This window comes from Pseudochaenichthys georgianus, chromosome 18 (genome assembly GCF_902827115.2).
Source record: "Pseudochaenichthys georgianus chromosome 18, fPseGeo1.2, whole genome shotgun sequence".
Lineage (NCBI taxonomy): Eukaryota > Metazoa > Chordata > Actinopteri > Perciformes > Channichthyidae > Pseudochaenichthys > Pseudochaenichthys georgianus.
Window position 1 is genome coordinate 2,622,788 of NC_047520.1, and position 12,845 is coordinate 2,635,632.

At 40.5% G+C, this 12,845-nt stretch overlaps 1 protein-coding gene across 1 annotated transcript in view; it reads left to right on the forward strand.

Moving 5' to 3' along the window:
• col4a5 (collagen, type IV, alpha 5 (Alport syndrome)) overlaps positions 1 to 12,845 on the forward strand; it is a 68,055-nt gene that overhangs the window by 13,187 nt on the left and 42,023 nt on the right. The window contains 3 exon segments of the mRNA XM_071206492.1: positions 11,495 to 11,551; positions 11,642 to 11,731; positions 12,733 to 12,777. Coding sequence (XP_071062593.1) covers positions 11,495 to 11,551; positions 11,642 to 11,731; positions 12,733 to 12,777 — 192 coding nt within the window.

Sequence of the window (12,845 nt, forward strand, 5' to 3'; positions counted from 1 at the left end):
GGGGGGAGGAAGGAGGCACCTGATCCAACACTTGTTAACGCATTAGTCATTTCAAAGTATTACGATGAATAAAAGAATATAATATCAGTGTATTTCATCTTCTGTCTTTAGCTTGAATAACATTTTCGGGAAGTGTCTAGAGAGATTACTGTGTCGTGTTCATGGGTGTACCTTGGATTTTGGATGACTTGTTGCACCGTTTTCTTCTGTGTATTGGTTGGGATGGACAGATATGTGACAAATCAAAGGACCAATCAACATAGAATGCTTTTATTACGCCTCCCGAAGAGTTAATGTCATAGTCAGATTATTTAAGGCTCTAAACTGGGAGCCTGATCAAAAGATACTCCCTCACGTGTAGTGTGTTTTTAATTGGGATAAAAGCAAGTTTTAGATTGAAAATGTATTATTTTGCTAAATGATTCTCCCAAATTGGCATTTATCGTTGTATGGTGGGTTAAAGCAAAGGAATACGTTGTGTCTGCGTGTGTGTCTGAGTGTGTATGAGTGAGACAATTTTGCTGTATTGACATTATATTTTCAAATATAAAGATATACCTCTTTTTCTCTTGGCTTTTAATGCTTAATCTGCAGGCTGTGTGTGTGTGTGTCTTAGTATTACTATCCTTGTGGGGACCTACATCTGTTTACACAGTCACGTGTGGGGACTCGCCTCCCTTATGGGGACAAAATGGAGGTCATTAATTTTAGGGTGAAGACTTGGTTAGGTTAAGGGTAAGGGTTAGGGTTAGGCATGTGTTGGTTATGGTTAGTATAAGTCTCCAGGAAATGCATGTAAGTCAATGTAATGTCCCCTGAAGTGATGTATACATGGTGTGTGTGTGTGTGTGTGTGTGTGTGTGTGTGTGTGTGTGTGTGTGTGTGTGTGTGTGTGTGTGTGTGTGTGTGTGTGTGTGTGTGTGTGTGTGTGTGTGTGTGTGTGTGTGTGTGTGTGTGTGTGTGTGTGTGTGTGTGTGTGTGTGTGTGTGTGTGTGTGTGTGTGTGTGTGTGTGTGTGTGTGTGTGTGTGTGTGTGTGTGTGTGTGTGTGTGTGTGTGTGTGTGTGTGTGTGTGTGTGTGTGTGTGTGTATGTCAACACTGAATACACAGCATTCCTAGTCTCCTCTAGACAAACAGACCCCCGCCAGTCAGAACAACGGGAAATATCAGACATCTGCCCGAGCGCAGAGAGAGAGAAGAAGAAGAGAGGGTGGAGGGACAGATGGAGACGAGAGGTGGAAAAAATGTGGAGCTGAAAAGGAAAATAGATGACGAGAGAGGAAAAGGAAGAGAGATAAAGTGAAGGAGTTAAGGAAACCAGGAAGAGGACAGTTACCTAAGCTTTACGTTTTTCCAATCAATAAGATATTTTGGAGCCATCCTGTCTTCCGACTCAACAATTGATTTTCAGATTCAAACGTTTAGAAATAGATATTTATTAAAATGTGTTTATCAAGAATCTGGTCCTTTTTTATTTTCAAAAACCGACTTTGCTCATTGGGGTTATGTCACTTTCTAACTCACTTTCAGATTAATTATTCACATCAAAAAGGATCACATAAGCAGTTGTAGGTTGCGAAAATGAACTTGCGTCTTAAAACAAACATAAATGCCCAAAACCTGCAAATAAGAGTTGGATGATTTTCACTGGACATTTTAAATTGATTTCCCCTCTAAAAGTGTGTGTGTGTGTGTGTGTTCTCATTTAGAGGCATTTTGCAGTGAGGATAGTTCAGAGAAATGTAGGCAGGGCACAGGACCTGCTGTGACCTGCTTCTCCTCCTCAGATCAGATCAGATCCTCGTTGAGGAGAGCCAGACAGCAGCTAGAACGTATTCATGATGGACGACATGTAAGACATCTGAAATAGTGCTTTTTGATGGCATTTTCATTCATGAATTCCCACTTAAAGGTGGGGTAGGTAAGTTTGAGAAACCCGCTCGAGATCGCTAGAATTTGAAAATACACAACCGGAGAAAATCTGCCACTTCCTCACAGAGCCCCTCCCCCAACACACACGAACGCGCACATGACCAATGAGGGCACGAGATAAGTTTGTGCCCCGATGGAAGGCTGACAGGCAATCTTGTACTTTTTACAGTATTACGGCTTCTACAGATGACATTTTTTCTATGGATTTGTTGTCAAAGCACTTCAGATATTCATTGCTATCGGGATGTTAAGAGCATTCCATGGAATATAACAAAAAGTGTATCTCGAGCCGGTTTCTCAAACTTACCCACCCCACCTTTAAAGTCTCTGATGTGAATGAGATGTGTTGCATCTCATTACCTGCTTGCTTCACTTCATACTGCCCTCATGTGGTGAAGACGTGGAACTGCACAGGTAGCAGCAAAGATGCACTTCATACTGTAGTTTGGACTTTAGCTCCAATAAAGCGGATTCTTAGCGCTTAAAAATACAATAATATGTGAGTGTATATGACTGTAGCTGACTTAAATGCAATTACAACAAGTAGAAAGGAAAATGCAGCAAATACATCAATAAAACATGACAAAATGTCCGCCAAAATGCACATTTAATAACAGAATAAAACCAAAAACTAATAATAAAATGTGCATTAAAGTGCCAAAGATGTACTATTCAGAGCTGCTAATCGTCCCCACGGTGTAATGTGTCCAGCGTTGTGTCGACAGATTGGGGGAACACCAACGTGATGTTGAACAGCCTGAAACCAGACGAGTAGCGGCTCTAACAGGAGCAGGTGTGCACGTGTGAATTTGAAAGGGGATCAAATGGCGCTTATCTCGCGGCGTTAAATACTTTTGCCAACACATGAAACCCTGTATCGTTCAGTCTCACTCAGAGAGAAGTCAAACACTCCTCCTCCGCCCCACTATCTGCCAGATAACGCCACTGCTATCTTGTTGTGTTTACAGCAAAGGCTCATGGGTAAATATTGAGGTTAAGCTGCGGTTCATCCAAACAGAGACACAGCTCCAGCGCGCAGGTGTCCCCGCTCGGTCCGCGGGCGCGAGGAGGAGGTCGCTCCACAGTTTTAGACAGATGTGGACTTTGAGAAATGTGAGATGTTCGGATTGGACCTAATACGATTCAAGATGTAAAAGCTTTATTGTCATATGCACAGCTACAGTGTAGATAATGCAATGAACAGCTAAAGTCCCAGGCTCCTCCCACAATGCATCATAAATATATCTGACATAAAACTAGTACTCATTTAAAAAAGTAGAAGTACTCAGATCTTGTACTTGAGTAAAAGTAGAAGTATTCAGACGTTGTACTTGAGTAAAAGTAGAAGTACTCAGACCTTGTACTTGAGTAAGTACTCAGATCTTGTACTTGAGTAAAAGTACTCAGGACTTGTACTTGAGTAAAAGTAGAAGTACTCAGGACTTGTACTTGAGTAAAAGTAGAAGTACTCAGATATTGTACTTGAGTAAAAGTAGAAGTACTCAGATATTGTACTTGAGTAAAAGTAGAAGTACTCAGATCTTGTACTTGAATAAAAGTAGAAGTACTCAGATCTTGTACTTGAGTAAAAGTAAAAGTACTCAGGACTTGTACTTGAGTAAAAGTAGAAGTACTCAGGACTTGTACTTGAGTAAAAGTAGAAGTACTCAGATCTTGTACTTGAATAAAAGTAGAAGTACTCAGACCTTATTGAGTAAAAGTAGAAGTACTCAGATCTTGTACTTGAGTAAAAGGAGAAGTACCAGAGTGTAGGAATACTCTGTTACAGTAAAAGCATTCAAAATGTTTCTCAAGTGAAAGTAGAAAAGTATTCTCATCAAAATATAGTGAAAGTAGCGACAGTAAAAGTAGTGATTATGCAGATTGGTCCATTCCAGAATAATATATATGATATGTTTTAGAGAGTAGAGGTCATCAAATGTAAATACTCAAGTAAAGTACAAGTACATCAAAATTGTACTTGAGTAAATGTACTTAAAAGACAAAGACCCTGTGCGTTGGACTGAACGAGTCCAAAGAGGAAATCAGCTCTGGACCACGCAGATGTGTCCGATGACCCTGAACGCATCGCTGCACCTCCACCCAGTCTTCCAGAGAGTCAGAAGGTGGAGACCTTTGTCTCCCGTCTTCCTCCGCGGCACATGTTCAGGTGTTCAGCTGCCGAGCCGCCGCACCCCTCTCTAATTTCTCGTTGCCCGTAGCTACGGCGCTTTCGTGCCAAGCGGTGATGTATGTTCAGCGTTTCAGAACGACGTCGAGAGGCAAGTCTGAACCTGAGGAAGAAAGGGAGGGCCGGGGTGCGTCTCCATATCTCCAGGGGAAGGAATTATGTGTGTGTGTGTGTGTATGTGTGTATGTGTGTGTGTGTGTTTACCTTTCCCTCGGCAGGCCTGTTTAGATTAAATCCAGCGGTTGTAGAGGCACTCCGATGGGCAATACCAAATGTATAATATGTTTGAGCGGTGGATTTATGTTTGAGGAACTTCCCAACACTCCCTAGAAAAAGCGTGTTTCCTTCCCGCAGTACTTAGGACGCAGTAATGCAGAATTTCTCACAGACTGAAGGAGCCTTGAAAGGCTCCAGGTGTCTCTCGGTGGGAGGTCACTTGAGGTCAACGTTCATTAAATGAAAGAGAAGAGAAAACTGGGTTTAGAAGGAAAGAGAATTCCTGGGAATATCAATGGAATTCCTGGTCGTGTGTGTGTGTGTGTGTGTGTGTGTGTGTGTGTGTGTGTGTGTGTGTGTGTGTGTGTGTGTGTGTGTGTGTGTGTGTGTGTGTGTGTGTGTGTGTGTGTGTGTGTGTGTGTGTGTGACAGTCGGGGGTCTTCCCCTTCCAGTTAGTGAAAACACACATGGTTGGATTTTTAGTTTTTTTTGTTTTTGTTTTTAGAGTTAGTGAAAACATTTGGTTTGGTGTTCGCTCAGCGCCTTGAAGTAGTCAAAGTCCGGCGGCGATGAAAGGGATCAGCGGCTCGGGGCCTGCAGTGCCACCCACCAGCACAAGGAACACACACACACACACACACACACACACACACACACACACACACACACACACACACACACACACACTCGTATGCTGAGCCGTGATATATTCTCAACCGTATGGGGGTTTAAAAAAGGAAAGGAGGAAATGCATCCATTTCTCTCTCTGTCCAAATACCGTATTGTGTGTGTGTGTGTGTGTGTGTGTGTGTGTGTTCTACATTGTGGTTTCTGGCTGCTGATCTGTGATAAGCGTTGAAGAGCAGAAGTCATCAGTTGTGGTTGAATTGTGTATTAGTGATGGCAGCTGTGTGTGTACTACACGAGAGTATCTGTCTATTGGCAGTGCGGTGTATCTGTGTGTGTGTGTGTGCGTGTGTGTGTGCGCGTGTGTGTGTGTAATCATCAGTCTTTGATGAGCGGGGGAATTCCAGTCTCGCCACTCTAATCTCCGGTTCATACCTTCCGCTCACTTTATACCTATAGCGCTTTTTTTTTTTTTACTTACACCTACAGTACATCCACCGCTCAGAAACTCCTACGCCATTTATCACCACAGTACTCGTGTTATAACACCTCCCCCTAGTGGAGAAATACTATATTACAAGAACAATCAATGCAAACTTAAGGGAAAGTATCGATATAAATATACTTAAAGTACCAAAAAGGAAGATTTCTACACATACTGATATGAACTGAACCTCAGCAGAAGAGGACTCTTTAAAGTAGAGACACTACATACTGATATACACCTGAACATCAGCAGGAGAGGACTCTTTAAAGTAGAGACACTACATACTAATATGAACCTGAACATCAGCAGGAGAGGACTCTTTAAAGTAGAGACACTACATACTGATATACACCTGAACATCAGCAGGAGAGGACTCTTTAAAGTAGAGACACTACATACTGATATACACCTGAACATCAGCAGGAGAGGACTCTTTAAAGTAGAGACACTACATACTGATATACACCTGAACATCAGCAGGAGAGGACTCTTTAAAGTAGAGACACTACATACTGATATACACCTGAACATCAGCAGGAGAGGACTCTTTAAAGTAGAGACACTACATACTGATATATACCTGAACATCAGCAGGAGAGGACTCTTTAAAGTAGAGACACTACATACTGATATACACCTGAACATCAGCTGGAGAGGACTCTTTAAAGTAGAGACACTACATACTGATATACACCTGAACATCAGCAGGAGAGGACTCTTTAAAGTAGAGACACTACATACTGATATATACCTGAACATCAGCAGGAGAGGACTCTTTAAAGTAGAGACACTACATACTGATATACACCTGAACATCAGCAGGAGAGGACTCTTTAAAGTAGAGACACTACATACTGATATACACCTGAACATCAGCAGGAGAGGACTCTTTAAAGTAGAGACACTACATACTGATATACACCTGAACATCAGCAGGAGAGGACTCTTTAAAGTAGAGACACTACAGACTGATATACACCTGAACTTCAGCAGGAGAGGACTCTTTAAAGTAGAGACACTACAGACTGATATACACCTGAACTTCAGCAGGAGAGGACTCTTTAAAGTAGAGACACTACATACTGATATATACCTGAACATCAGCAGGAGAGGACTCTTTAAAGTAGAGACACTACATACTGATATACACCTGAACATCAGCAGGAGAGGACTCTTTAAAGTAGAGACACTACATACTGATATACACCTGAACATCAGCAGGAGAGGACTCTTTAAAGTAGAGACACTACATACTGATATACACCAGAACATCAGCAGGAGAGGACTCTTTAAAGTAGAGACACTACATACTGATATACACCTGAACATCAGCATGAGAGGACTCTTTAAAGTAGAGACACTACATACTGATATACACCTGAACATCAGCAGGAGAGGACTCTTTAAAGTAGAGACACTACACACTGATATACACCTGAACATCAGCATGAGAGGACTCTTTAAAGTAGAGACACTACATACTGATATACACCTGAACATCAGCAGGAGAGGACTCTTTAAAGTAGAGACACTACATACTGATATACACCTGAACATCAGCATGAGAGGACTCTTTAAAGTAGAGACACTACATACTGATATACACCTGAACATCAGCAGGAGAGGACTCTTTAAAGTAGAGACACTACATACTGATATACACCTGAACATCAGCAGGAGAGGACTCTTTAAAGTAGAGACACTACAGACTGATATACACCTGAACTTCAGCAGGAGAGGACTCTTTAAAGTAGAGACACTACATACTGATATACACCTGAACATCAGCAGGAGAGGACTCTTTAAAGTAGAGACACTACATACTGATATACACCTGAACATCAGCATGAGAGGACTCTTTAAAGTAGAGACACTACATACTGATATACACCAGAACATCAGCAGGAGAGGACTCTTTAAAGTAGAGACACTACATACTGATATACACCTGAACATCAGCAGGAGAGGACTCTTTAAAGTAGAGACACTACATACTGATATACACCTGAACATCAGCAGGAGAGGACTCTTTAAAGTAGAGACACTACATACTGATATACACCTGAACATCAGCAGGAGAGGACTCTTTAAAGTAGAGACACCACATACTGATATACACCTGAACATCAGCAGGAGAGGACTCTTTAAAGTAGAGACACTACATACTGACACCTAGAGAGAGAGAGAGCTAACAGACGGAGGGAGTGGAGCACATATCTGCAGCTCACTGACCTCTCTAAGTGGATTACATGGGGGGAGACAGAGGGGGGAGACAGAGGGGGGAGGCATGGGGAGACAGAGGTGATGCATTCAGGCACATTTTGAAAGCATGCTCACTTCATTACAGGCTGGTATTTTACCCCAGAGGGAAGAAGAGTTGCAGCCAATCACTGCAGTGCAACCCGTCAGCCTGCAGCTCCATAGCAACACTGACGATAAGACGTCATGCAACAAGCGTATATTCTTATTTGTTAAGTAGACGAAAGGGAAAAGGCATTAAGATTAAGATTTGTCCAAAGGGGAATGTATTGCAGCAGCGGTACATTTAAGAAAACCATCCATAATTCTGCTTGGATACCGTCGTTAAGACCCTAACACATGTGTACTGTTGCTATAATAGATTAATACTTCATATAACGTCATAATTATTAGTTCAATGCTGTTGAAGATAAGTAATACGTTGTATGAATTGTGTTCAAAGTAGCTTTCAGACACATGTTGTGGATTTTCATACGTGTGAAAATACAGATATGTAAGGTGCTGGTTCTCAAGCCGAGGGTCAGGACCTTACTAGGGGTCACGAGAGATAACTAAGGGGTCGTGGGACAATCGCTAGGATGGGAAATATATATCTAATATAATATCGAGATTGAAAACAATGTTAATTTGTAAATGTTCGAATCAGAAACGTGTGATAGTGTGTGTGACTATTCCTGTTTGTATTAAGATGAGTGCCAACAGATGGAATACTAGTTTTGGAAGGATAGGGACATTTTACATAATTAATATAATACTTATTTATTAATTATTTTCCAGTATATTTCTCTCCAAAATAAAAGCCTTCATGCTTTAACCAGGGCTGCAACTGACAATTATTTCCAAGTATCGATTAATATGCTGATTATTGTCGAGCATTCGGTTTACTAGAATCCTGATGATATGGTTGAAGTAAACGCTCTTGAACCACGGTCCGGTCATATCTCGGATTTTGAGGACATTTCTCAAAAGCAAAGAGTGTGTGTCCGTCCCCAAGGAAAGCTCTGGGGTTTTGAGTATCTATGAGTGTTTTAAAGCCCTACTGGAGAAAGAGAGCGCTGTGATGCCTTCCTGGATTAATGCATGTCAATGGGGGGAAAAAGGGACGAGTGCAGAGACGGCAGATGTACTGTGGAGAGATGGAGGGGAGAAAGCTGCAGGCCGGGGCGTGGGAGAGCAGACTGCATTGAGCTGAAGCAGACCAGAGACTAATCTGGAGATCCAGGGCTTGTGAACACACACACACACACACACACACACACACACACACACACACACACACACACACACACACACACACACACACACACACACACACACACACACACACACACACACACACACACACACGGTCTAGATAAGAGTTTGTATTTATCGCCAATACGTCACATTCGATGTCAAACGAAAAATAACTTCTACTTCTAATAAGTAAAGTTTGTGTTCTTGCCTAAGTGGGAATTAAACCCTTAACCCTGGCTTTGAATACTAAATTACCTGAGTTTCTTTAAAGTCCCTTAAATGTCACAGGGCTGGCCTGAAATCAATGATTATTAAAACAACTGATTCATTAAATTCGTGTGTGTACCGCCAACAGTTCTCTAAGTTCACTTCATGTCACTTTTATACGGCTGTTAATTGTCACTTATTGTAATCTTGGCCTGATTTTCCACAATCGATTATTGAAATGAGTATTTTCCGAAGTCCTTTCGTTGTTAAGTCGCTTAAGAAACCGGATACAGCCCAGATTGAGTTATTAAAATGGCTTGTCACTCGCATTAAAAAGCTGTAAACAAAGATTATTCGCACGATATTAAGTATTCAATATATTGTTTACTGATTTATCTCCTTTTTAACGCAATAAAAAGGTATTTTTCGACTATTCTTTAGTTATTTAGACATCATATCACTTAACGTCTAAAATGAACCTTTCGTTATTCTTAACGTTATTATTTCTTGTTGGTCACTTATCAAGTATGTTATGTGTAAGTCAGGATGCACTAGTACGGTCATTGATACGATTTGCAGATTGATCAACAACAGAGTAACTGGCGACGTCGGAGGAATTAGAGACAAGAAGTCCGGCGGATTGTTTTCGCTCAGCTTCACATCGGTAGTTTTCTCGTGAGCGGTTTTAAACTCTCAGTCTATGAGATAACGTGTTGTGGGAGTCTGGATGATGATCTCAGTTATTATTATGAATCCGACCCGTGAACGCCCTACCCCGTGAACGCCGTACCCCTAACCCGTGAACGCCCTACCCCTCTCACTGAGCTGGAACACTTTAATTAACATCAAGACACGAATATCGTCTGGTGTCAGCGTCTCGAATGGGATTTATTTCACGGTACATTAATGTCTCTGGGTTCAGTCAGACAAAAGATGACATTTGAAAAAATCCCCTTGCAGGCTGGGGATTTTTAACGGACAATTTTCAATCAACTTATGGACTTTTTAGGATTTTATTTTACATCAATTGCATTTTCTGAACAATTATTTCGATGGTCGGTTAGTGTATACATACGTTTTTGATTAGTCATAGTCGTATGATGTGAGAAATGTCTCCTAGAAACCAAGATGGCCTTTTCAAATTCCTTGTTTTACTCAGCCAAATGTATCTAACCCTAACATTTGAGAAGCTGGAAACAGAGATCGACTTTAGCTTCCAAAATGTTTGGATCTGATGCTTTTGTATTGAATATTTGTGGGTTTTGGACTGGATGCAAACAGACTTTTAAAAAGGCGACCTCTTGCACTCTCAGAAAATGATTAAGGGGATTTATTGACATTTTCCAAACTAAATAATCTGATCAGAAATCACTACTGCGTTTCAATTAAAAACCACAGTACATCATTCATCAGTTAAGGGGGGCAAATATATGTATTTTTTGTGCTTTAATAGTCAAATATTCCACTAATTACCGCCTATTTTGTGTCTAAAATGTTACGATCTGGCACTTTTTTGTATTTTGTAACGCTATGAATAAAAATGTTGGGCATTTGAAGGCATCACCTTGCACTCTGGTAAACGAAACACGTATTTCCTACACTTTCCTTCCATTTGGTCACCCTTAAAACGAGTCGTAGCCGTTCTCTCACACACTGGCACCCATCCACACAAACACAGATTCACAAAAGGCAGCACAGACTGAAGAATGCTGACTTTTCTCACCGCCCGCCTGCCTGGCATGCGTGCAGCGATGCCCGTCTGGCATCCGCTGTATCAACAAGCATGGGAAAGTCAATCAACAGATTCTTCCTCCCATCCCTCCCTCTCTGCTTTAACCCAAAACGCTGTCAATCCTTTGAACTGAGGAGTGAGTTCAGATCAATGCTCTTTATTTGAGGTTAGCTTGTATCTTCTGGTTCTCACTGACCTTGCATCATTAAACAAACATGGAGAACTTTTCTACTTCTCTTTTGCGAAGAAATGCGTGGAAATGTTATGATGGAGCGCCCTCTGGTGGCGATGGTGGATTACAGCAATAGATATTCATAAAATAAAAGAGAATTGATCAATTAAACAACTCCAAAAGTGTAGTTTTTTTTAAATGTGGTTCCCCCTGGAGTGTTTTGTGTCCGATTCACTTAGAAATATTCCCAAAAAAACATTATTTCAACTTGGTTTTAAACTGCTTTGGGGTTTTTATTTAGTCATTTCTCACAGTTGTCAGTGTAAGATTGTGTTTTTGTTGCCAAATGTGCCACTAAATGAATAAAAATACCGATAATATGTATTTTTATATCAACAAACATGCTCATCTCCCTCCCTTTCTTGTCGCCCAACAGGCTTGCCATGGCTGTGTGGGATCCAAATGTGACTGCAGTGGAGTAAAAGGAACCAAGGTAGGCAGAACGCCACCCATTTTTTTAAAATCATGCAGCCCTAAAGTGTTGGAAGACTTTTTGATTATATTTCTCTGTGTTTCTGTGCAGGGTGAACGGGGTTTCCCGGGTCTCACCGGACAGCCAGGGGTTCCAGGTTTCCCCGGACCTGAGGGGCCAATCGGAGGCAGAGGAGAGAAGGTGGGTTCGGGGGCAATTTGGAAGACGTTTTGAAAAGTTTTACTGGAAAAAACGAAGGAAGAGTTGGGAAGTGGAGACGAGAAAAGTGGCTTTGGATTGAGTATTTGTATGAGTTTGGATGAGTGCAGTTTTTATGGCTGTGCAATATATATTTTCCTGTTTTAGTCCCGGTTATATTTTGTTTTATTTTAATTCCTAAACGGAGCAACAATCAAAGCATTCAGATTCGTATTCAGGTAGAAAATGTAGGTATTTGCAAGTAAATGTTGAGGATGCTCTTATAATGAAGGTGGGGTTTCCTTTCAATTGTTCCATGTACATTGCAAATGAGTCAATATCAAAACAATAAGTACTGAATATTAAGAAAATGTTCAACTTTAAGGTTAAAATGTTTCTTAATTTTGCGATTACATTTGAAAGAAGTTGAAAAACATGGCCATTCAAAGGAGGCTGTGTGTTTTATGGTTTGAACTAGGGCTGTGCGATTATGGCAAAAATCATAATCACGATTATTTTGGTCAATAATTGATATCACGATTATTAAATACGATTATTCATTGACTTTGAAAACATCCATTTATTGAACTTTAAAATAAATTAAAATAATAATTTGAACAGTATCTGTTTAACTGTCGATCACCCTGAATGTAGAATTCAACTGAAAAAGGAATAAATAAAATAAATGATATATTTATATTTAAATAAATAATATCAAAATAATAAATAGCAATAAACAAGATCAACAAATATTTTTGGAGCGTACTTCAACAAGCTACTAAACATATATAAATATGATAAATAAAAGCAGATATGTTGCAGTGCGCTGTCACAACCTAGCAAAGCTAAATAATCGTTTTTTTCGATTATGTTGTTTTCGTAATTGTGGCAGGCCAAAGTCGTAATTGCGATTTAAAATACGATTAATTGCACAGCCCTAGTTTGAACACATATTGGAGTAAGTATTTGTTCTAATCCAGTTTGATGTCTGTTTTTCCTTTCAGGGTACTGATGGATCTCAGGGGCTTTATGGTCCAAAAGGAATAAGAGTAAGTATTAGTTTGCTTATACTTTACTTTGGACACAACCCGAGTAAAGAAAATCTTTATCCAACATA